The sequence below is a fragment of the Xenopus laevis genome, chromosome 9_10S (genome assembly GCF_017654675.1).
Source record: "Xenopus laevis strain J_2021 chromosome 9_10S, Xenopus_laevis_v10.1, whole genome shotgun sequence".
Taxonomy (NCBI): Eukaryota; Metazoa; Chordata; class Amphibia; order Anura; family Pipidae; genus Xenopus; species Xenopus laevis.
In genome coordinates, this window is record NC_054388.1 from 81216369 (window position 1) to 81242078 (window position 25710).

General features: G+C 37.7%; 2 protein-coding genes across 4 annotated transcripts in view; one reads left to right on the forward strand and one right to left on the reverse strand.

The window, feature by feature from the left end:
* The window catches only part of cryga.3.S (crystallin gamma a gene 3 S homeolog), a 22056-nt gene extending 13267 nt beyond the window's left edge, over positions 1 to 8789 (reverse strand). The window contains exon 1 of the mRNA XM_018239022.2: positions 8745 to 8789. Within this exon, the coding sequence (XP_018094511.2) occupies positions 8745 to 8750 (6 nt within the window). The 5' untranslated portion in view covers positions 8751 to 8789. The remainder of the gene's footprint in view (positions 1 to 8744) is intronic.
* Positions 7580 to 24160, forward strand: sgo2.S (shugoshin 2 S homeolog). Of its 3 annotated transcripts, XM_018239021.2 has the most exons (9): positions 7580 to 7712; positions 10668 to 10831; positions 11642 to 11817; positions 12613 to 12687; positions 13378 to 13469; positions 14285 to 14463; positions 14915 to 17080; positions 19824 to 19971; positions 23800 to 24160. In XM_018239021.2, the coding sequence occupies exons 2-9, from the start codon at positions 10696 to 10698 to the stop codon at positions 23903 to 23905; spliced, it is 3078 nt and encodes a 1025-aa protein (XP_018094510.1). In that variant the 5' UTR covers positions 7580 to 7712; positions 10668 to 10695; the 3' UTR covers positions 23906 to 24160. The 3 variants fall into 3 exon arrangements, with proteins under 3 accessions (XP_018094510.1, XP_041434355.1, XP_041434356.1); XM_041578421.1 differs by lacking the exon at positions 7580 to 7712 and having other exon boundaries at positions 10693 to 10831; positions 11538 to 11817; XM_041578422.1 differs by lacking the exons at positions 7580 to 7712; positions 11642 to 11817 and having other exon boundaries at positions 10695 to 10831.
* Positions 24161 to 25710: the final 1550 nt, after the last annotated feature.

The window sequence follows — 25710 nt, forward strand, 5'->3', positions numbered from 1 at the left end:
AATTAAAGAAAAAATTGTATAATTTGAATAACACTTGGAAAGTAAAAAACAGCACCATATATATTAATGGACAAAGATCTGTAATCACCTAAAATGTTCTTGATTTTGATACATCATAGCACAGTATTAATGATTTATAGATACGGCAGTTATATAAAATTACTATGTCATAACATTTTATTTCATGTAACTGTTTATTCATCAAGCTTTACATTCAACAACAAATTCTCCATTTATCAGTGTTTGAAGACATTCAGGGGACATTTTAAAGACCTGTAACTCTTCCCAGATGTGCAACTGGCCTATAGGGCATTTTTCTCTGACCATACAGTGAAGCTCTTCCTACAGGAGCTCAATGGGGTTGAGGTCTAGTGACCACAGGGGATGGTCGCTAGACCTTAACCCCATTGTTGATGTTCTTGTAAAAAAGATTTAATCATCGACTACTAAAAAAGATTTAAGCATCCACTACTAGGAGCATTTTTATATCATAGATGGCCATTTCTGAGTTGGATGAAACTTACCATGGATAGAATGTTTATGCTAGCCCATCTTCATTTGCCCCTGTCTCCCAAGTATGCTGGTTAAAAGCTTTGGCAATCAGGTTTATGGCAGGAATATTGACGATTATTATATAGTCTGCATCTCCCTTTCCAAGCAAAGTCAAATGTTTAGCTTGGCAAGAATGGCACTTGTGCAGACTTTCTGTCCTAAACAATGTGTGGATTGGTTACACAGGACTTGGAAGGGAGGGGGAGTAGGTGCTTACAAAAATAAATAACAACAATAGCCTGCACAGAATGTTATGGATTGAAGACTGCATCTGAATTTGGTTTGTAATGTACTTTACATCATGGGGCAGATTTATCAAGGGTCGAATTTCAAAGTTAAAAATACTTATTCTTATTAAAATACTTCAAATATCAACGTTTTTTTCAGCGAATTTGGGTATCCTGCAGTCAAAGTAAAATTGTTTGATTGAACGATTTAATCCTTCTAATTGAACAATTCGAAGGATTTTAGCGATCGATCAAATGATTTTACTTCGACTTCCAAAAACTCACTCTAGAAGGTCCCCATAGGCTAACATAGCACTTCGGCAGGTTTAATTTGCCGAAGTATTGATATCGAAGTTGTTTTAAAGAGACAGTACTTTGATTATCGAATGGGTGAATATTCAAACTATTTTACTTCGAAATCGAAGTCGAAGTATCCTATTCGATGGTCGAAGTATCCAAAAAATTACTTTGAATTTCGAATTTTTTTACTTAGAAAATTCCCTCGAATTCACTTCGACCCTTGATAAATCTGCCCCTATGTGTATGTGAGACTCTTTAAAAAATTCTGGTGCTACCAACTGTATCTAGAAATTCTACAATTGAGTAAATGACTACATTAAGATGTCAAAGTGGGCTTTTAGAAATAATCTTGTGAAATGTAAAATGAATCACACATTTAAGTGTTTGGCTGGGATTTAAAATACTTTTCATCTCTGAAACTCAGATTATTATTATTAACTATTCAGGCCATCAGTATTTTCTGAAGAGAGGAGAATACCCTGACTTTCAGCAGTGGTATGGCTTCAATGACTCCATCAGATCTTGCCGTATTATTCCTCAGGTATTGCCACAATTTTAATTGATTAGCAAGAAACCCTTACCATTTCATGTTTTATATGTTTTAAGAGGCTTTCTTAGGTTTAATGTCACATATTAAAATACAATTTAAAGGAATAGTTCAGTGTAAAAATAAAGATTGGGTAAATAGTTAGTATGTGAAAAATAAATGTTTCTAATATAATTAATTAACCAAAAATTCAGTTAGTTTGCTTTTGACCGTTAGCATGCAGGTCAGATTCAAAAGCAAACATTTATGACCCATATGTCCCTCTTCAAGTCACTGATTGGTTACTGACTGGTAACCAATCAGTGGAAACCAAACGAGCTGCAAAGCAGGAAGGTGGGTTCTGCCTATTATGTTAGACATCTGGTCACTGCAGCCTTTATAGATTACATTTTTGGCTAACTAACTATATTGAAACCATTTTTTATTTTGCACAATCTTTCTGTTTACCCAGTTTTTATTTTTATACTTAACAATTACTTTCAAGAGAAAATGTAACTATAATGTATGATGCTAAGTTTATACACTGTATTGTAAATTTGAGGGTAATATGTAGCAAACAGAAACTTAAAGAACAAGAAGTAGCTTGTGGCTTTTAATTTTAAGGTTACTTTAAGCTATACCGCAAAATATCAATAGTATGCATTCATTAATAGGCTATTAGACAAACAGAATTTACTTAGACAGTAATAATATAAATATATTTTAAATAATATTGCATCACAAATTGAAAGAGTTACAAACTAAGCAAATATCCACACAAACTGCAAAATAAATCATTACTTACAAGGTTTAGAGTATACATTGATAAATCCTATGTATACCTTATTATCTTGTGGGGAACTGAATTATCAATGATCCCTTACAGAATGTTTATCTTTTAGAAATGTTCTGAAAATGTAACTAACAACAAATTAAACTAACAATTTGCTTGATGTACACTGATACTTTAAGATAATTTTTTGCTGGTCTTGAATTTATTTGTGGTTTTTAGTTAACATTATCTTCTAGTGCTCTTCAGTTTGGAGTTGACACTGTTATGTACTTGCTTGGGTTCCAGTCACCCTAGCAGCTAGGACAGGGTGTAAAAAAATATACCATATGAAAGATACAAGATGATGCTGGCAACTAGATAGGATTTTAAAATTCAAGCTGGAGAGAGGCATAATAAAAAGGCATACAGTTTAAACACAAATATATAAATAATAATGACCACTAGAAAATTGTCTCAGAATATCAACTTAAAAACATACATATAAGATAAATTCGTTCTATGCTTGATATTTCTAACCAAGCTTTAAAATAATATTGAGCATTTATGTAGTTTGGTCAAAATGATTAATCCTCACTTGCAATTTGCATCGGGCATTAAGGATTCGATTGTTTTAGAGCTCAACTGCTGCATTGAGCTCTAACACCCCATATAACAGAATGATGTTCAACAGTTAAAAGCAAATGTAATTGCAAATATATTGTAATTCTTTTTCAATATAATCTATTTTATAATCTATTTTTATTGTCCTCCAGCAACGAGGAGCCTATAAAATAAAAATCTTTGAGAGAGAAGATTTTAGAGGAGACAGCATGGAGTTCACCGATGACTGCACATCTGTTCATGAGCATTTTAAATACAATGACATAAACTCTTGCAATATTTATGATGGCCAATGGATATTCTATGAGCTGCCAAACTACAGAGGGCATCAGTACTACCTGATACCAAGACAGTACAAGCGATACAGTGATTGGGGAGCTATGAATGCAAGAGTTGGCTCCTTCAGATGTGTCAGAGACTCTTATTGAGTCAAAAAGCTGTAAGCATGAATGCGATAGCTTTAAAATAAAAATCTCACTATTTAAAAAAGATTCTCCTAATTATTTCTTAATTCTATATTTATTAAAACAGTGTCATTTCATTATTATTCAAATATTGTTTGGTATTAAAAGTATGATTTATTGTGATAGTTCAAATTAAATTAACCTGCTTGGGCAATAAATGGGAGTTATTCATTTGTTTGCTGTCACTATTTGCCATGAGCAAAGTTTCCATGCTATCTGGTATTTATACTTCTTTAGGCCATGCCAGCAATGAAATCGCACACACCAGCTCTAAGTGCTAGTCTGTGTCTCCAAACTGGACAGTGAAAAGTTTACTGCATATGATCTATGGTGGCCATATAAGGCCAACCTGCCTATTACCTGAAAAATCAGCCTTCAAGCCATTTAGTTTGATACTGTCTTGGAAGTGGTCATGGCTCACATTAACAGAGCTGAGCAGAAGTGAGAATGAGTTGCACCATGCACTGATTTTCACTATAGACAGATCAACTTCAGTTCAACTCAATTCAGCCAACCTGATTAAGGGGCAGATTTATCAAAACGTGGGATTAGAACGCACTGCAGAAAAACTCACCCATGTTCTATTCATTCCTATGGGATTTTGAGAAACATATTTGTCAGTGGAGTTCGCTTTTCAATTTGATCCCTCAGTGTTTCAGCCATGGCAAGAGGGGGAGCACCATTTGGTGGACCCTTACCTGATACATATTATTCACATACCTACGCTGTCAATAGCATTCTTCTCTGCCTGCAACCAGAACAATCGTATCGACCTGGGTGCAGGCACGCAAGGCAAATTTCAGAGCGAGAATACAAACTCCTTTCTTTGCCAAAATCAGCTGTCCGTGTATGCACCCAGGCCATCACAATCCTCTGTCAGTGGAAATGTACATTGTGCACAAAATGAAATTCTACAAAGAATAATGTGTATGATACAATGGTTAACATAATCAGGCAACGTATTGGCTCCAGGTGTTGGGAGATGTGAAGGCTGATATGAGCGTAGGGGCTAATTAAATGCAGGCAGAGAATCAGCCCAGTGTGACCATAGATTTAGGCACACATTGTGTTAACAACATAAAGAATAAAAGCTTTCTTTGCATTTAAAGGATTTAAGGTCTCATTTGTTATGCCCCACAAGTGTAAAAGAATGAGACATACTGCATAGAAAGGTTCTTTACTTTAATACTTAAAGCCATACTGGGAGGGCTCCTCATGGTGATAGTAATCATTCACATTTCCCGACAGACCCCCAACGACTCAATGAAATCTGGATAAAAATGGTTCATATGAGGAACCTTCCAGTTATGTGGATGGGAGATTTTCAAAAAACATTGCCCTGGCAAGGGGGATGAGGCAGGAGTGTCTCCTCTGACTCCTGTTGTTAGCCCTTGCCACTGATCCACTGGGCAAAAGATTAGGGCTACAAAAGGGCTATCGACAGAAAAAAATCTCAATATACGTGGATCATACCTTGGTGTATCTCAATGACCCACAAGATTCCCTATCTGCACTTCTGAGAACGGTAGAGGAGCCTGGCTGCTTCTCGGGACTGCAGATAAGTCAGCCATTTTCCCCACAGATACCCAGTTGGGACAGGTTCCTATCTATAGGATCCAAACTAGGGACAATATTAAGTGCCATATGTACTGTGAAGGTGAAAACTTTAGCCACAGCCACTTTTTAGCCACACCCTGAAAATACCATGCCCAGTAAACGCACCGCTTTTTACATACCTGGAACAACATACACACTCTGACTCCCAAATGTAGTTACCATAATTCTCTTGAGGAAGATGTGTTTCCCCATAGAGGCTAGAGTATAATGCACAGCCAGTGGCAACTAAACCTAGGGCAAACTCTCCTTCTCTACATGCCCAAAGAAGTCTTTCTACCTAAGTCACCTGGCTCTAGTTTGGATGAAAACGCTATACTTTTTGGTCAAATTGGGAGAAGAAGCTCTGATGGTGGCAGGTCCTGTTGGCAACCAGGAAAAAATGTCTGGGAGCCTCTGAAGCTACCATAAATAAGAGATTACAATCTATAGATTACTATTTGGTTTCCATTAGATTCTCCAAAATTAGCCCATATGTTATCTTCACATACTCATGGGTAACCTTGAGTGACAGTCAGCGTGGTTTAACTCCCACATGAAATAGGGGAAACTCCTGCAGCACTAGTCTTCATGGACACCCTTTGGGGACCTGGAATTTTTTGCTGTAGAACTTACAGAAAACATTCAGTTAGTTAAAACTAGTAAAAACAGAGCAAAATATTACTTTTGGTTAATTTCAACCATTGACTTCTCTTAAATGAGCCCTTTTCTGTCCATGAATTGTGAAAATCTGCCTCATGTTTTGGGACCCTCAAAGTACAAAAATACCAAAAAGATGACAATTTCAAATGGCCCTAGTCAGGTGAATCTCTTTCCTTTTTGGTCAAATTTGGAAAAGGGACTCTGATGGTGCCAGGTATTGTTGGCAACTTAGAAAAAATTCTGGGAGCTTCTGATGCCACCCAGGGTCACTTCTGCCATGAGACAAGGTGAGAACCTTGCCTCAGGTGGTAGTGAGTGGCCAGTTACCAAGAGCAGCAAAAAGCCACCTTTTGTAACTTTAGGAAGCAAATTTCCGGTTTTCAAACTGTAATTTCAACTCCACTAGTGCAGAGTGCTATAGTACTCATTGCACTAACGATGCAGCCCCCCTTTGACATGCTCTGATGCTAAAGTTTTGAGCGCAGATTGCAGCAGCCCCAGGATCGCCCCTGATGCCACTGTAAAAAAAAGAGCCTAAAATATAAAGATTACTGTTGGTTCTCATTAGATTTCCTTAATATAGACCATGTGTTGTCCTTTAACTGTAAAAAAAAAATATTGTACTAGTCTTCAAATGACACACCAGTGTCGGATTGGCCCACTGGAATACCAGGAAAACGCCAGGTGCGCCCAGGTGTCAGTGGGCCCTCTTGATGTGGTGGGGGTGGTGCGCGTGGTGATTGGCCGATCGCCGCATCAATCATAGGGAATCCTGCCCGGTGTTCCTAATTTGTAACACCGGGCAGGTAGCTTTGACCCGGACAACCGTTAAAAAAAAAAAAAAAGTGCTGTCAGGGTCTAAACCAGACAGGTGGCAACCCTACATGGTTGCAAGGGTAATTGCAAGCTGAAATTGCAAACAGTTGAACGTCTGAAAAGATAAATAACTTAAAAACCACAAATAAAAACCAATTGCAAGTCGTCTCAGAATATCACTCTCTACATCAGGGAACCTTTTGAAGCCCTGAGTAACATTCAGAAGTGGAGCATGAAAAATGTTCTTGTGCAGAAGCCACATAAGTGCTGTGATTGGCCATTTAGTAGCCCTTATGTGGATTGTCAACCTACATTAAGGTTCTGTTTGGCAGTACATCTGGTTTTTATGAAAGCAAAACTTGCAGATATAAGCACCTGCTTTGAAACATTGAAGGGGTTGGAGAGCAACATGTTTCTCTTGAGCTACTGGTTGGGGGATCACTGTTCTACTTTATACTAAAAGTTAATTTAAAGGCAAACAACACCATGAATGTATCCCTTGTGCAGTCCACGGATTATAAAAAAGATTTAAAAAAAATTCTGCCCCTTGTTTGGAACTTCGAATTCCACCATTAAAGAGAGGCCTCAAACACGCAAAGGTTACTTTTACCGAATTTCACCCATTGCCTAAATTAGCCATTGTGTGAAAAATCTAGCCTTTATTTACACAACCGTGGGACCCTCAAATGACACAAAAATACCTACAAATTTTAACTTTTTACAAAAGTGTGTTGCACTAGGGCAAAGACTGACTCTTTAATTGGCGGCACAACTTGGATTATACTTCAGAATCCATGGGCAAGACCAGGAAGTATTGAACCAATGGTGCAAACAACTCTTTGTTGTGTGGTCGAATGAACCAGGCAACATGCGAGCTTTCAGTTGCCTGGAGCTAAGGGGAGCCCTAAGCAGATGACATAGAAGCAGCCAACCAAGTCAAAAGTAAAATATTTGTCTTTTATTTATTTTTGCGAGCAAAGGAAAAACAGATTGAGAGCGAACGACCACCAATACTAGCCGCTCCCTATACTGTAATACAGAGTAACGCATACTCAGCGGCTACGTATTGCGTCACTGCGTTGACGTGAAGTCTTGACGCCACAGTCTCGCGTGATGAGAGTTGTGGCGTCGGGGAAATTTTTGAAACACGGGCGCTAAGGAGTTTGCAATTCACAGCTGTAAGTAGCCATCTGGGACTGCGGGTTGTGTTTGTGCCTCGCGAAATGTGGGGCAGTTAAGCGACCCTGCCATTGCCCAGTCCCCACAAAACAATATTTGCTAGTGAGCTTTGCGACACAAATGCGCCTTTATATTGGTCCCCAGAGGAACGAGTGCATTTCTGATAGTAAGTTAGTAACACCGCCCACCAGATATGCACACAGCCAGATAAGCCCACTCATTAGGATATTGTGAAAGCCCTACTATTTCTATTGCTGCCCTGGGTAAATTGTGTCTTGATTGGAATAGTAATATGACCACATAAGTACTGTATCCTTTAGGGCATAAACCATTTGACTTGTAGTGCTGGTGGGGCCAGTCAGGCATAGCTGTCACTAGGTCCTGCAGGGTTCTGGATGTTTATCTTGGGGAAATGGTGGGTACAAACATGGCTAGCATAACAATAGAAATGGCATCCAACCTGTGTCGGACTGGCCCACCAGGATACCAGGAAAAGTCCTGGTGGGCCAAGGTGTCAGTGGACCCCTCATGCCGCTAAACATTTGGCCTATTTCATGGTCATTCCCTATTTCTATGAGGACAAAGAGGCTAAATAGATGGAATAATAGATTATAGTGTGTAAAGAAAAGAGACAAGAAGAATAGAGGTATTACTGAGAGTGGGCCCCTGGTCTAAGGTTTTTTGGTGGCCCCTGGTGTCCCAGTCCGACACTGCAGCCAACAAGATAATACTTCTCTATCATAAATTGCGTGCCAAGTGTTAGTACTGGTGCTGATTGCCTGGAAACGCACGCCAATGCTGCTCCACAATGCTATTTCACTGGGGTCAGTTCTAGTCCTATGGAGGGGCTGTTATAGGTGTGTTTTCAGGCTACTAAGAACAGTGGGCTTTTTCCCTTAAAGTTTAAAGTGACAGCTGTTACACTTAAAGAAGAATGATCGGTACAAAAGTGGTGTTATTGCTATATTGAGAGGGTGAATGGTGTCTTAACATTAATAATCATTCATATAAAATCATAAAAAAAAATGTACCATCATCTTGCCTTCCCTCCTTGTCACTTCCTTATGCCTGCAACACATTCTGCACAGGCTGCATTTGTTCCTCCCACTGGCATGATATTGCATAGTAAATATATTGGGGTGCTCTGGGACACCAAAACACTTAGGAGAAATTTACAAAAGCGGAGGAAGCATTTTTCTTGTCTCAAAACTACATTTTAATGACATTTTATCCAATAGGTTTATAAACAAAAAAACAGTGTATATATATATATATATATATATATATATATATATATATATATATATATATATATTATTCACAGTCCATGAAAGCACTCACAGCGAACGCCATCCAGCGTGTATCAAAAGGTTATTTATTGGTGCACGGTGTATCAACGCGTTTCGGCTCACCTGGAGCCGTCGTCAGGATAACGACAGGAAGTGTAGTACATCATTATATCATCCCCTCAACCAATCAGAGTCAATCCCTCATTACAATTTCACATATGTGTGAACCATTCATATATCCAAAAGTGCATCTTTAAAGTGGCAGTGCTCATCTCAAATATATACTGTGATTGAAATATCTAGGCCTCTATCGAAAATCTGTGTGTTAGGCCATCAAGTGAGAATCTATAAATACATATAATAGTACATATAAAAATGTGTAAAAATTTTTTAAAAGATTTTATCTAATAAACTTTTCTTAAAAACACACATTGACATCCACAGTGTCTCATAGAAATGTATCAAAAAGCTTATCTATTGAGCAATCAACATTGCCAGCAAGATCTTAGAAAATGTAACAAAATACAACTCTTAATATTATTATCTAAGTCAATATATCTAGACACATTGTAGAAAAAGAGTAGAAATAGGGGGAAAGAAACCACAGAACTAAACACTGGCAGGATTAAGTAAATCTCTATATCGACTGTGGTAGTCCATATATACCCATTAATGGCATTTACTACCACCCCATCAAAGGTATGCCAATCCTATAGGGCTAAGAGGGCATTACCGCTTCACTATCCATGTGAATAATAAGTATTGATTGGTTAGCACCCAGCAACTGGCTAAGTGAATGGTGAGTGCCGATTATCTCTACGTATATATATATATATATATAGTTCCTGATGATGGTCCTCTGTGGACCGAAAACGTGTAGACATGTGGTCGGAGGAATAAAGGTCTTTTAACTATTTATGAAGATTATGCCGTGAGTGCTGTCTACTTGTGTACAAACAGTATGAGGCAAATGTACAGCTGAGAGTCACCTAATGACAGACTGACAGGTTCAGGAACTGCTTAAGACAAATTCACTGATACGGATACCGTTTAAAGGAGAAGGATAACTTAAACTAAGTAAGCCTTATCCGAAAGGTCCGCCTAAATATATCCGTAAACCCTCAAAGTAGTGCTACTGTGAGTCCTCTGTCAAAAGAAACACTGCATTTGCTTCCTTCTATTGTGTACACATGGACTTCCTGCCTTCACCTTAAACCTCCTTGCCCCGGGCGTGAGCATGCTCAGTTTGCTCCTCTTCCCCCTCCCTCTCTTCCTTAATCTGAGCCCAGAGCTATAAGTGAGCAGGGAGAGACTCGGGCAGGAAGTGATGTCACACCAAGCTAATACTGCAGCTGCTATCCTAAACTATGCTATCCTAAACAAACCGAGAGCTTTTAGAGCTTTTTACTCGGGTATGGTAAATCATTCTACAGAATAAATATAGCATTGTGGCTTGCAATTGCAGCTAATCTTTTGGCAATAAAATGCCTCAGTAGCTTTCCTTCTCCTTTAAAGCTTACACAAGGTAAGAAATCACAGCAGGCAAACTTGCATGGGGGGCCGCTAGCTGGACAGCCCTGATCTATACTATTTGTCTGTTAATTATTGATTCTGAAGGTATAGTTTTTTTTTAGTAATGAATGTTTAATCTTTTTTTTTTTCCAGTTTCTATGCATTCTGTGTTCATTTTATCATGGCTTTACAACCAAGTTCATCACTTGTTACCCTGCAGACCGTCAAGGAACGAATGCGAGAAAAGAAACACGGATCCTTGAAAACTGTAAAGCTGAATACTACTCTTGCAGCAAAAATTAAAACAAAAACCTTAAGTAAGTTTCAAAAAAGAAAACTGAAGAAATTTGTTAATTCTTCATCACATTTCCCTTTATGTCCTGTTTGTCTGCATTACTGGACTAGTTGCTTGTAGAAAATAGCACTCCCTCTATCCCCATCCTCATTCTTTGCCTCCTCCTCTTTTAGCTTTTCCACAAACTTGGTGGTCATTTACCTTGCAGCACTTTAATTCTAAATTACTATAAAAACACGTAATAGGAATCACATAGAGCTTTAATGGAATATTTGCCAGTCCATATTCGTCATATCCCTTCCTACAATGAAAAAGAAAAAATGATATATGTACAGTACAAAAGGAATATATACGTTTATCATCTGACATCATCTAAATTGTGTCCGAACCACAAGGTGAAAACAAATGCTGCTTTCAGTTGGTTACATTTACAAAAAATTTTAACCAATAATTATATGGCATGCAGTATTTCAGAACAGGATCAGTTGTCCTAATTCTCCACTGAGCTACTTAATGTTTAGTGTGGTATAAACTTGTAGAATTGGGTCATAAGCCAAAATTTACTAGATTAGTCTTGGTGATTTTGATGTGCAAAAACACGCAACTCTTTTATTAATACGTGCCAGGAGAACTTGCATGGTCTTCATTTTCACAAGGAAACTTTTTAATGAAATATGGATGTAATCATTAGGTTGATCAATAAAAGCAAACTTTTATGCATTTTTCAGACACAACAGTACCGAAAAAGAACCCGATGAACCTGAAAAAGACATTTTATGCTGCAGATCTGGCTACTTCCAATTTAAATTACGTTTTCCTTTTAATTTTATAGATAACTCCTCTATTCTAAAGATTTCATTAAAGCACAACAATAAAGCTTTGGCTTGTGCACTAACTGCTGAAAAAGAGAAAGCAAGGAGACTGGAGAATGATAAAATGTTTTTACAGAAAGAAGTAAAGATGCTACATTTCCAAAATGCGCTACTCAGGCAAAACCTAAACCTTTTGGTAAGTTTCTGAGGGTAGGCTAGACAAGGGCAAATCAGTAATTCTAATGTAAACCAGAATGGGTAAAGTTCAACTGCCCATTTATTTTTTTTTGCACAAACTAAAGACAGTTTTTCTTGCCTGCTGATTCAAGTTAAAAAAGTAGTTGCTAACATTCCCCATTGAGACTATGTAACCAGGTGGCTGGATAATCAGTCCTATGCCTAAAATAATGTATTCACAGGTGAAAGACTGTGCCAGATATAACAACCATAGCTACCAATTCGATGTTTATTTCAAACAACAGGGCAGTGAATGCTGTCTATGTTTGTTGTGGTTTACTGAATCTGAAGAAAAACAAACATTGTCATCGTTATTACATTATCCCCAGTTGTACAAGGTGTGGTCTCTAACGGTTATAACGCATGGCAGCAAAACCATGGATATAGGGGCATCAAAAATTGCTGGAAATAATAATAACAAGATAAGAAATACAAGGCTATTGGTATAATTTTTTAGTATAATGTTGATCCGTGGGTTGGTCTTTGCTTTCTTCTAGGCTAGGAGCTAGTTAGGAAATATTTGCTCAAATGTTAGATTGTATAAGTAGCACTACAAAAATAAGTATACATACAAACATTTAATTATTCATGTAATCGAGGAATAAGTTATTTTGAATTTTAATTGCCACATTTTAATCTTCCTTAATTCATAATATCCTAGGCACAACTGTAATTTATGTTATATTGCTCAGTGGAAGATGCGGATAATGTCACCTAATTTTCACTAAATAATTGCATGTCTGTTTTTTCATAGAACAAGATGCTAAAGGACATTGATCTTTTCATGAACATTAACTTGCCTGCTGCTATTGAAATCAGCAATATGGAGGTAAACATAGAGCAAATAATATGGACAAACAATGGAATAACATATAGTTTGTATAGCTGAGGAAATTGCATTTAACAGGAGATAGTGAAAAAGGGTTTTACAACCCTACAAGACATGTTGTATGAGCAGTAAAGTACTTACCAAGCAGTTTTGCTAATGTGCTGTCCTTATATTGTTTACTGTAAACCATAAGAGCGTGATTTGCATTAAAGTGCAGCTTGGAAGCCCACCCTAAACAGCTTAGGGCTGCATTGTATGAGGTAGATACGTAGGTTTTAAACCAAGTGAAAAGAATATTTCACAGATTTTCTGTAAAGAATGAATGTAAGTCAAATTAAGTAGTCGTGTTTGGTCTATATATAAGGTATAATAATATTTAAGCTTGTGTTTGCCAGCCTTTTTGGTTCCATGCTGTTTTGTCAGTAAACCCATGTGGCATTATAGATCAAAAAGAAACCGTAAAATAGAGTCTACAGTGCCGCACAGTTTTGTATTGGTGCCTTAGCTTTTATGTATTTAAAAACACATTTCATAGAAATGATCGAAATTATTGAATTGATAATACCCCACACCATACCTAATTGGGTAATGACTTGCATTCTGTTGCATAATAATGTTTAGTAAATATGAAAAATGTAACATCTTGAATTTGACATTTTCACACACATTTTCTTTTTTTTGTTGTTGAAGCATTCAACAGATGTTTCATCTTTAGAACCGAGAAAGAGTGAACGGTTTAGCCACCATAGTGTGTTTTCTTTGGATGATGATCAAGGGTTTAGGTAAGTTGGCACTGGTTTGATAACTGGAAAAAATATGTTGTATATTTCATACATGTTTATGGTGGGATGGATTCATGGAATCTAGGGAGCTACCCATTTGCGGAAATTGTTTATGAAACCGTGTTTGCAGACATAAATACTTTACCAGCAGCCTACAAAGGAAATGAATCCCTACTGATCACCATTCCCCATTACAACATGGAATCAACTGCTACATTTACCCAGAAGCAAGCATAAATCCTCATTTTTTGTCTAACTAATCATTCTTTTGAATGGTGTAGTTGAAAATTTGTATGTAATGCACATGGCCGCATGGAGTATCTGACCCACTACATATACAATTTACACCAAAGTAGGGCTTACAGTAGAATAGAAAAATTATGAGTAGACTTTATATTGGTAAGTTTTTTGAGGCAGGAGTATGCAAACTAGCACCAAATCCACTATTTTGGATTCGGCCGAACCCCCGAATCCTTCGCGAAAGATTTGGCCGAATCCTAATATGCATATGCAAATAGGGGTGGGAAGGGGAAAACCATTTTTATTTCCTTGTTTTCGGACAAAAAGTCAAGCAATTTCCCTCCTGCCCCTAATTTGGATATGCAAATTCGGAATCAGTTCAGCTGGGCAGAATGATTCGGCTGAATCCTGCTGAAAAAGGCAGAATCCCAAAGCGAATCCTGGATTCGGTGAATCCCTAGTTTGCAATGCTTTTCATCTTATTGCAATTTCCAATAAGGTATGTTACTATTCTTTACTTCCAGAACTGTGAATTAAGGTACAACTCATTAATTATTTGCATTTTGTCCTTTTAGAATGACAGGTATGGCTTTAAGGGTTCCTTCTAGCTCCATAGGTGACAAGAGAACCATTATACCAGCAGATCCAGTGGTTGAAGCACCAACAGATATTTCTATTCTCGCAAACTCAAGTTCTTTGAGAGAGAAATCACTCTATAAACCAACACCTGACAATCTAAATGTGCCATCCAAAGGTAACGAAATTACTCTGCATTTTGTTTAACTTTTTCTGTTGTTGTTACATGAAGCCAAGTGGTAGCCTGACAATCGCCTTTAGTATAAAATTTATATAGACAACAGCAAATTGACCTTTGAAATAAAAATTAGTTCTATAAGGGGCAGTTTGACATAGTATTTGCTTATTATTTTTGAATTCTTGGCTTAAAGGCAAGCTTGAGTTACATAAAAACCATGTGTGCTGCCAAACAGAGCCTCCTGTTGGCTGCAAGTCCACATAGGGGCTACCAATAGTCAATCACATTCCATATTTAGCACCCCAGGAACTTTTGTGTGCTTATGTTGCTCTCCAACATTTTGGTTGGGGACCCCTACTCTAAAGGAATTTTTCTGACCCTCCACAAATTTAAGTTTTTGGGTATTTATTTTGCTTTTAGTGTTTTAAATTTTTATAAATTTATTTTGCAGAAAGACTTGCAACATCTAATAATGTTATGCCAAACATACAAAGCATGGAATTAGTTCCCCGTGAGGAATTTAGAGTATCAGATGTTCTTAATTCAGATATTTGTGGATTTGTTACAATGAGAAAGAAACGATCAACAGCATCTCACTCAAGTATACAATCTAATAAATTGGACTTAAACCAAAATAAGTATTCAAGGCAAGAAAGCAGCAGTAGGGTTCAGTGTGAGCAGACCACTGATGGAAGCATTGCACCCAGGCTAAGTGATGAAACTCTAGCAGTTTCTGAATATGAATCACAAGTTGGTGGATATGAGCTGCAGGAGATTAAACGAGCAACCATGTCCTTTGAAAGCTCTTCAAACCTGAAAATAATTTCTAGCCAAAGTGAAGGCAGCTCAGATTTTGTTTTTGAGCAGCATGATGAATCTATCAATCTATTTCCTGCTGACCCCACCCATTCTGCAATAGCGACTGAAACAACTGAAGACAAAAATGTTGGACAGGAGAAAACTGTTTATGATGCTGATATGCAGCTAACCTCTAGTGACTCTGCTTCTATAATCACAGTCTCATCACTAAGCAGAACACATACGGAGAAAACGAAATCTGGTGTACCTGTTAAACAAGATGTGTCTTCATTAAGAAAGGTTAAACATGCCAGACGTGAAAAGGCACACAAAAGTAAATACAATGAAACGGTTGCTATTGATAAACCGTTTAAAGGCAAACGAAAAAAACCACTTGATTTAGAGCATAAACATCAGCATTCTGAACACATCTCTGATAACATTCAGGAAGATGATGACATGCTGTCTCAGACTAACACAAAATTAGCCCTTATTCCACAATCAACCAGAGAAACTCTTGATATTCGAAAAACTTACGTTTTAACACCGCCAATTAAGCAAGAGGAGGCTGAAATGAAATCTGAAACTGAAGAGATGCAAGTTCTGAAACACCACTATGAAGGAAAGCGAACAACTCCTTCAAACAACTGTATTTTGGATTGGGAACCTTCAAACAATATGCACATCTTGCATAGTGCACATACAGAAGTCCCTCTTTCCAAAGAAAATGTACTATTCAAGGAAATAAAGTGTGAGTCAGCGCATCTATTCATTAAACCGGGTCAAGTAAAAAACAGTGGTACCACTGTAAAGATTACGGAGATCGCCAAAAAGAGAGATACCAAGCCTGGCAAAAGAAAAACAAATTCAAAACAGCAGGAAATATGTTTAGAGATGAGAAAAGTAGAATTGAATACAAAAGCTGATGAGTTGGTTCATCTCGAGAAAACTAGGGACGTTTCAAGCAGTCTCCTTAATAACATGGCATGTAGCCAAACACACATTCGGAGGGAAACGTATTTTGTGAACACTGGATTAACTTCTGCTGTGGAGTTCATTCCTAAAGATGTGGTGCATTACCGAAGAGAAACGAATGTGATCAACAAACCAAGTGACATGGCAAATTTTCAGACTGGGACTTCTGTCCAGTCTCTTAGTCCTCTCGAATCTCCTGATACCATGGGCTTGTTTCAGAGCAATAAAATGAATAACTTTCATAATTTACACAAGACAAAGCCAAAAAATCAAAACCTGGAAAGTGCCATAGATGCACCAAATATTAAAGGCTATAAAAGTATGTTGGATAACACAACCTGTAAACCTGTACATGAGGACAGTACCTTACATTCTTTAAGTTCCTTTTCTCCAGTAGACAAACGGAAAACTCGTATTTTACCTGCAAAAGAAGATGTTGGTCATAAGCAAGGCACACTGGTCCAGGAAAGCTTGATAGACTTGGCAGTTACTCAACCATGTAAAAAGTCTAGATTCTTGAGTGGCAATTTGACAAATGATCAAGATTCTTTTATGCTTGATATGGTTAGTGACTCTATTCTTGATTCGGTGGTGGAAAGTAATCGTTTTCTTGAATTTCCATCTGCCAGAAACACCAAGGATGCTTCATTTAATATAGAAAAGCCTTTGAACAATAACCCAGAACTAACGACCTTTGAGGAGTGCAACCCCAAATGGATGCTTCAGCCTCCAGTGAACTTTAGTGTTTATAATGATAACAGCAAGACGCAGGAAATTTGTGAAGAACAACATAGTGAGCTACAGTGTGATGATCAAAACCAAAGTATTGATGGGCAAGGAACAGGTATGTTTTATGTTTGCATGTTTCCCCTTGCACACAATTCTGATTGTCAAGATGTTTTTGTTTGGTAAAGTGTTCAGTGCTATAATAGAATAAATATCTGCATTAATTAATTAATATAAAGGAACTTCTCAATTAATACACTTTTTAAAATGACAACTTTTTATTCTTGCCCAAAATAAATAATGGTAGTGTTTCGTAAATCAGCATATGGTGTTATAAAAAAAAAAGTCCGAAGCGAGCAGTGAATGAAAGTACCAATTCTCTACCATGAGTATGATGAAAGTGAACACTTAAATCAGAAAAATGTATCTTGTTTTTTTTGCAGAATATTCCCTCCACCGTTATTGGTAATGATCAGCAGGAATCATCTTTTCTTTGTCTGCAACAAGTCAGTTGTGGCATATACATCACTTTATCACTACAATGGGTCCATTTTTGGTTTAAGGGGTTGTTCACCTTGTTGTTGTGATGTAGATCAGGGGTCTCCAACCTTTTTTGGACCAGGGACCGGTGCCAAATTTTGTTGTTTTTTTTTGGGGGGTTGGCGGGGGTTGGCAAAAATTTGGATACGCCTGCATCCAGTTTTGGCTCGCCGGCGTTCAATTCAGGGCGCAGGCGTCTAATTCAGTGCACCATTTTTTTGCGCACTGGGCTCATCGGCCCAGTGCGGGAGTGTCCGCGGCCTGCTTCTGGGCCGCGGCCAGGCGGTTGGGGACCCCTGATGTAGATGGTCATATTTATTCTAAGACAATTTGCAATTGGTTTTAATTTTTTATTATTTGTAGATTTTGAGTATTTAGCTTTTTGTTCATCAGCTCTCCAGTTTGCAATTTCAGCAGTCTGGTTGCTAGCAACCATGCATTGATTTGAATTGGAGGCTGGAATATAAATAGGAAAGTTTTTTTTAGATGCAGTCAGTGACCCCCATTTGATATTTAAAAAAAAAATGTAAATGTAAATCAATTAAAACGATGCTTAGAATGGCCATTATATAACATACTAAAAGTTAAAGGAACGGTAACATCAAAAAATTTTATTTTTAAAGTAATGAAAAAAGTATTTTAAAGTAATAAAAATATAACTATGTTGACCTGCACTGGTAAAACTGCTGTGTATGCTTCAGAAACACTACTACTGTTTATAAGCTGCTTTGTAGCAGTGGGGGCAACCATTCAATGGATAAAAGACTTAAACAGCAGATAAGCTCTGTAGAACATAGTGTTATCTGCTATCCACTATTTAACCTGTGCCTCTGCTTTTGCTACACAGCTGCTTGTTTATATGAACTATAGTAGTGTTTCTGAAGCAAACACATCAGTTTTACCAGTGCAGGGCAACACTACATGATATTTTCATTACTTTAAAACACTTTCATTTTATGGTATAACTGTTCCTTTAACTTAAAGGTGAACTCCCCCTTAAATAATTGTGGAACATAGGCTACTCTATACCCTTGTATAACTCTTCCAGTTCATGTTCTGCTACTGTTCTGTAGCATTAAAGAGAAAATTGCTGGAATACTAGAAAATATACTTCCTGATTTAATCTTTAACAAAAAAACACATGCATTCAATTAATAAGACTTGTTCTGAATATTTTTTTAAAGTTACAGAATTACAAAGTTTTTTTTTTTTTATTCATTGAGCCAAACAAGGCAAATAAGGAAATTGAAGCTATTCCATATTTTGCCATTGCAAGCAGATTACAGTATTAAAGAATCTTACCAAACTGGAATATATATTTAAGTAAATATTGTCCTTTTACATCTCTTGCCTTGAACCACAATTTCATGATGGTCTCTGTGCTGCCTCAGAGATCACCTGACCAGAAATACTACAACTCCAAGGGGCATATTTATCAAGGGTCAAATTTAGAGTTTATGGGAGTTTATATAACTGATTTGACTTATGCTCCCCTGGTTAATATTCCCCATCAGTGAAGTATCCGAAATGCCATATGGAAAAGGTGATTTTTGGAGCTTTTCTACTGGCTGAAGTATACAGCAGAGTATGTACTGTGTGTGTGTCATTAGTTTATGTATTAGCATGTATCTTAGGAAGAAAAGACTGTGGACAAAATGTTTGTATGTAGGAAAGTATTTCTAGAAAAAAAGAGGCTTTCTATTTTATGGGAATTCCTGTAGGTTAAATGGGAGGTTAACTTTTTCATTAACTTTTAGTATTTTAGAGAGTGGCCCATTCTACTCAGTTTTTCAGTTGGTCTTCGTTATATTTTTGCCTTCTTCTGACGCTTTCCAGCTTTCAAATGGTGGTTACGACCCAAATGCTCTGTAAGGCTACAAAAGTATTATAATGATACTTTTTATCACTCCTCTTTTTATACAGACACTCTTCTATTCATATTCCAGTCTCTTATTCAAATGAAAGAATGGCTGCTTGGGTAGTTTAGACCCTAGCAACCAGATTTGTGAAATTGCAAACTGGAGAGCTGCTGAATAAGAAGCGAAATAACTCAAAGCCACAAATAATAAAAAATGATTAATAGCAAATTGTCTCAGAATATAATTTAAAGATGAACAACCCCTTTAATTCTCACTCATCTGAGTTGTGCAGTCAAGGTAGATGTTGGAAAGCAATTTCTGCCCCAAACAATTAGTAGAGATCAAAACAATATGCTGGCATATCTCTAATAACTGAAAGGAAACCATCATTAAATTGGATTCTATGGAGGTTTCAATAGATAACAGATTTTAAAGTCTTTACATTGTGTTTTTTTGTTTCAGCTGGTAAGCCATTGCAAGATCTGACAAATGCACCTCTTAATTCCTTTAAACAACCTCCAAAGCCTTGCTCAGTAGAGTATGATTGTTCAAAAACTTTTGGGAGGAGAAAACGAAACGCAGTTAACTACAAAGAACCAAGCCTAGGGTCGTAAGTACGATTTTATTGCTTATAGGTCTTTTTAAACTTGTGTTGTACATACCTTTCTTTACTTTCTTAAGAATGCTGGACAGAACAGGGAACATACTGCTGAGGTTATTTGCTACCATTTTAAAAGAATACTTTTTCTAAATGCATTTAGAAATATCCTTCATAGTAGGGAACTTTATCCTTATTTGCAAATGCAAATTAGAATAGTTTTTTGGGGGGCAGGAATGCATGCACAAAACAATTGCGGTTTTAGTTAAGTCTAGTTTAGTTTAGTTTAGTCACATGATCTAAATTAAATTGATGTTAATTTATGGGACCCGTCACCCAAAAAATTAATTACAAATCCTATCTTATCAAGCAAAATGAAGTTTGCTTTAATTACACTGTCTGGGTCTGGGAATTCATAATTATAGCAAGCAGGCAGTAGCCATTTTGTGGACACTGTTATTAAGGCAATTTTTGCATCATCTCAAAATCTTGTTTGTGCACTAAAGGTTAGGGTTTGGGCAAAACGAGCAAAAGAAAAAAAAAACATAGCCCTGTGTAAGTACTTTCAAGCTGCAGTTTAACAACAAGTTTAAGTGAGAGGGTGGAAGGTAGAGGGGATATTTAGTATGTTTGGGAAAGGGGAGAAAAGATTGGCACTTTGGCAAGGCAGAGTGATTACAGCTGTATAATCATTTTACACTACCTGTAGGGAGCATTGTACAACAGAGTTCATGCATCTCCATGCTACACACAGACCCATATTTTTTGGGTTTAGTATCTACACATTCTTCTGACAGTTAAAACTATGCTTTATCAGAAAGTTCTGTGTAAAAACACCCATAATCACTTAAAGTGCTGCTGTTCTGAGTCCTCTGTGAAAAGAGACACCACATTCCTTTCCTCCTATTCTTTAGGGTCAGGGCACACGCTCAGATTTGGGGATATTAGTCGCCCGGCCTCATATCTCCTCTTCTTCAGGGCGACTAATCTCCCAGAACTGCCTCCCGCTGGCTAAAATGTAAATGGCCAGGGGGTGGCACTCGGAGCACTTTGTTTTCCGAAGTTGCCTCGCAAGGAAAACTAAACCCTCCGAGTGCCATCCCGCTGGCAATTTACATCCTAGCCCCGAAGAAGAGGAGATTTGTCGCTAGGCGACTAATCTCCCCGAATCTGGGCAAGTTCCCTGACCCTTACACATGGGCTTTGGTATCAGATTTGCTTCTCTCAGCTCAAACCTCCCTGCCCTTGGCAAAAGCCTGTGCAGCTTCTCCTCCCTGTAATCTGAGCAAAGCCAGCAGCAAAGTCACACAGAACTGATATGGCAGCTGCTATCTTCTTAAGCAGAGAGCACTTTTATGGCTTTTTATTCAGGTGTGATAAAGCATTCTACAGAATAAATAAAGTGTTCTACCTTGCACTTATAGTGCTGCTCCAGCACTGAAATACAGTTTTCAAAAGAACAAATAAAAATAAAAAAATCTATTACATTTTGAAATCTGACATGAGGCTTGACAATGCTGTTAGTTTCTCCGGTATCCTCAGCAGTTTTCCCTCTGATTTTGTGCACACATTTTAAACTTTTTTGTGCACTAAAAACTGCATGCTCAGGTCAGAATTGATACAAAATTCTTTGTGCACACCACAATTTGTTGTGTGTGCACACCTTAAAGAGTCCCACTGTGACTCATCTTATTACATTTAGTAGGGGAAACTATAGCTGGCTCTATCTGAAAGCACATGACCAGGCAAAATTACATGAGATGGCTGCCTAAATTATGTTACTTGTAATATTACAACTAAAAAAAATACACTTCATAGCATTTTAAATACTAGAATGAATTATTTGTAATGTGAACAGTGTAATATAGAAATAAAAACTACACCATAAAATCCGTGACTAGCAGAGCTAGTTTTCCACATTCTAGCAATAAGTGTTTTGATTGCAGAAACTGTGGCTTGGAATAAAGCCTTCCCCTTTTTCCAGGTTGGAGGCACTCCCTATTTTATAGTGATACTATACTGACTGGAGACAGTGAAGCTGGGCAAACATGGTGGATAAAGAAGAAACTTATGCTTACAAGCCTTGTGCTGCAGTTGCTTGTATAACTGACAGTATAAATATATGCAAGAACAGGCACATAGCAGAAGGATAGGTACTTTAGGTTGCCTTTTCTTTACTTTAAAAATAAATACATTAGGTTGCTACATAGTATTGAATGAATTTATAGTTGATGAATTTGCATACACTCTTTGGGTTGTTATTCCTCTATGCCCTACCTTAGAGACAAATTAGCCCTGCACATACAGAGATTATTGTGCTATCCAAGATGCAAGTTGGAACAACCTAAAGGTGGCCATAGACATTACAATTACGATCAGTGTCAGACTGGCCCACCGGGATACCAGGAAAACTCCCAGTGGGCCCAGGTGTCAGTGAGCCCTCCTGCTTCCAAACATTTGTTTTATTTTATGGCAATTCCTTATTTCCTTAACAAAGAGGCTAAATAGATGTAATAATAGATTATAGTACGTAAGGAAAAGAAGAGAATAGAGGTTGAGTGAGAAGAGGCAGAAAATAGTACTGAGAGTGGGCCCCTGATCTAAGGTTTTTTGGTGGGAGCCTGGTGTCCCAGTGCAACACTGATTACGATCTTTCCTGGAAAAGATCTTTTCAAGAAAGATCATTTGTTTCAATACATACGTGTAGAGCTGACTCGTCAGGTATACGGGTAGAAACAATAGAATTGTACCTGTATCTGATGATGGCGATGTGCGGGTGCCTTCAAAGGCGCTGGATCAAAATTTTCCGATCGACGAGCCAACCGTTATCCAAGTCTTCTGCCGATCTCGGTCGGCTCGTCTCCCACCATACACGCACCGAATAACGTACAAAAATGTGTTTCATACAATATTATCTGTGTGTCTATGGCCAACTTTAATGAGTACAGTTGTATTCTCTAGAACTATATTCCTCTCTGTCTATTGGTCCATTTTCTGCCTAGTGAATAATAGAAGCTGTGTTTTGGAATTAAAAAAAGGCATTCATGTGACAGAGATACTATAACTACTGTATTGTAATTTCTTAATGACCTGGCTCTCATGTTAAGAATCCATCTATTTTTAATTTTAAATTGTGGTGACCAGGTATGTCCCACTTGGATCACTAAAGGATTGCTCTAATTATCGGTCTCAAGAAGACCACAGCCACTGAAAAAATGTTTGCTTAGCAGTTAAAATCATATTTATTGACCATCTTCCTGCGTGTGTTCATGTTACTGCTGTGCAGGCAAGAAATAATTGGAAACTCTGACTGTGTGAATTTTACACTATTATACAGCAGTCCAAAAAACTAGGTTTAAAGTAGAAAAAATAAATCCAAATTCTCTGTTTATGGGACATTCACTTGGGGACATATGTATACAGTATATTTGTGTTTTCATTGTGCTTGAGTGTGTATTTTTGAAAAATTATTGGAGAGAGGGAAAGACAGACCCAGGACAAGCACACTGCATGGTTTTACAGTTCTACTTTTAACAAATGTCATTGTATATTGACATTGTATTAACACTTAATAAAGGGCATAAAGTACTGTAATAGCAGCACAACACTGCTTGTCCTGGGTCTGGCTTCCACATTTTTCTGTTGATCGAACTAAGGTGCAAAATATGGATCTCAGGAATAGGCCAGGTTAATTATTTGCATGTTAAGGTCTAATAGCTGAAGGTTTAGTACAAATCTGTGATTCATTTTTTGGAGACTTTTTTTGTGATATGACATTAAATATCCTCCATGTTAAAGATGTAACTGATCCGTTTGTTTCCCTTTACTCTTTAATTACAGTAAACTGAGGCGAGGGGACACTAATACTAGTACAGAATTCTTGCATTCACCTGTTGACAAGGAAAAGAAGAAACGCCGGAAGATAAAAGTGAAGTCGGAGAAATGATAAACTTCTAAAACCAGTGGAGTGCTGTATTATATTGATGGGAAAGTATTATTTATATTGTAAATCATAAGAATAATGCAGAATGTGATGCAATTGGCCAAGATACATATCACTCTTCCCTGTGACCTGCCCCTTTTTTTTCCTCCTGTATATTTCATTTAACTCACAGTTAAGCATTCTAGCATTGGTCAAAAAGACATGGAACATGGGTCATTTTAAATTTCCGTAGGAAACAAGTCAATTTAGGCAACTGGGCTAAAAGGGTATTTGCGTGTTTTTGAGGGCTTTAAGTGATGCTTTTGGTTACCATTGCTGGGAAACAATTTCAGCAAATGGCAATGCCACCCACATGCAAATTCCTCAGGTTTACTGAAAAAAACTTTCTTTGATATAGAAATGATTCTGCTGCAACAAATTTTATGGGCAGAGACAGACAAGAAGATTTGGGGCGATTTAGTCGCCCGGCGACAAACTGCCTCCCTGTCAGTTAGAATCGAAATCACTGGCGGGGTGGCACTCGGAGCGCTTTGTTTTCCAAAGTCGCCTAAATCGTCGGCGGGATGGCACTCTGAGTACTCCATTTTCCAAAGTCGCCTGAAGTTTCTTCAGATTCCAATTCTGCCAGCGATTTAGATTCTAGCCGGCGTGTAGGCAGTTTGGTGAGATTAGTAGCTACAGCTACTGCTCAAAGAAATTACTTGTAAGTGCTGACTACTTTACAAAGATCCATACACTCACTCCATAATTGTACATATATACAGACTACAGCACCACTATGTATTTATTCATGGTTAGATTTACCTGTCAATTTCACACCACAAGACAAGGGAAGTAAGCAGGTATCTCAACCTAAGCATGTTTGGATACTAAAGCTGTCCATAGATGTTGAGATTTTTAAAAGATCCGATCCTCATTGTGAGACAAAGTTTTTCTCGGAACAATCGTACGATCATACAAATTGACCATCAACTAAAAAGACCAATTTGGCAGGAAAACAAAGGGGAGCTGCCTGCTTGGCCCTGCAAACATAGATAGATTGCACTGGGACCGACAAAGATTTTTTGACCTGGCCGATCAATTTCCTGACAGATGTCGGCCGAAAAATCGTAAAATGTACGATCGTTCCAATCCCACTAACCGCACGATAATTTTGAAGGATTGGTCGGACTTCCCTAAAATCGTTCGGTCGGCAAGAAGAATCGTCGCGTCTAAGGGGAGCTTAAGCGTGGTTTGGGGCATTAATGGGCCTAAATCCAGTTGGTTGTAGGTAGTTGCTCATGTCAAGCAGGTTCCTTCACTTCTCTATGTGGCCTTCCTTACAGAATTGGTGGGAATTGCTTTTTGTTTTCAGTTTAGAATTGATACACGTTCAAATCTTATCTTAATAATGAGAAACCGTTTCAATTAACTGTATGGTTTTGGAATCTCTCTGAATGTTGCAAGTAAGCAGTGGCCTTTGGAAGCTTAACAAGAGCATGGCAATCATGTGAAACATTTTACAACTGTTCCCCTGAAAGGGAAGGCCATGTTGTGTTACTTTACATACATGATAAATGAATATTCTACTTAAAGTTGTAGTACCTCTGTGTGAACACTGTTTAAAGCAAAAAGTGTCTTGTGGCGGCCACAAGCTGTAAAATTCTTGGAGCAAAGATAAATCCAAATTAACCTCTTTCTCTTATATGACTGATAAACCACTTCGTTTCAGATGATAGACAGCACCAATCGCAGATGTCTTTTCTTAAAATGCCTTTATTAAGACATGGGCTATGACACGGATAATCCAGATTATGGGTCATAGCTCA

Excerpts from the sequence above, each read along its gene's own strand:
- sgo2.S (XM_018239021.2), top strand. The coding sequence starts at position 10,696 with ATGGCTTTACAACCAAGTTCATCACTTGTTACCCTGCAGACCGTCAAG. Across the intron at positions 10,832-11,641 it reads AATTAAAACAAAAACCTTAA|ATAACTCCTCTATTCTAAAG; the intron begins GTAAGTTTCAAA and ends TTAATTTTATAG. Across the intron at positions 11,818-12,612 it reads GGCAAAACCTAAACCTTTTG|AACAAGATGCTAAAGGACAT; the intron begins GTAAGTTTCTGA and ends GTTTTTTCATAG.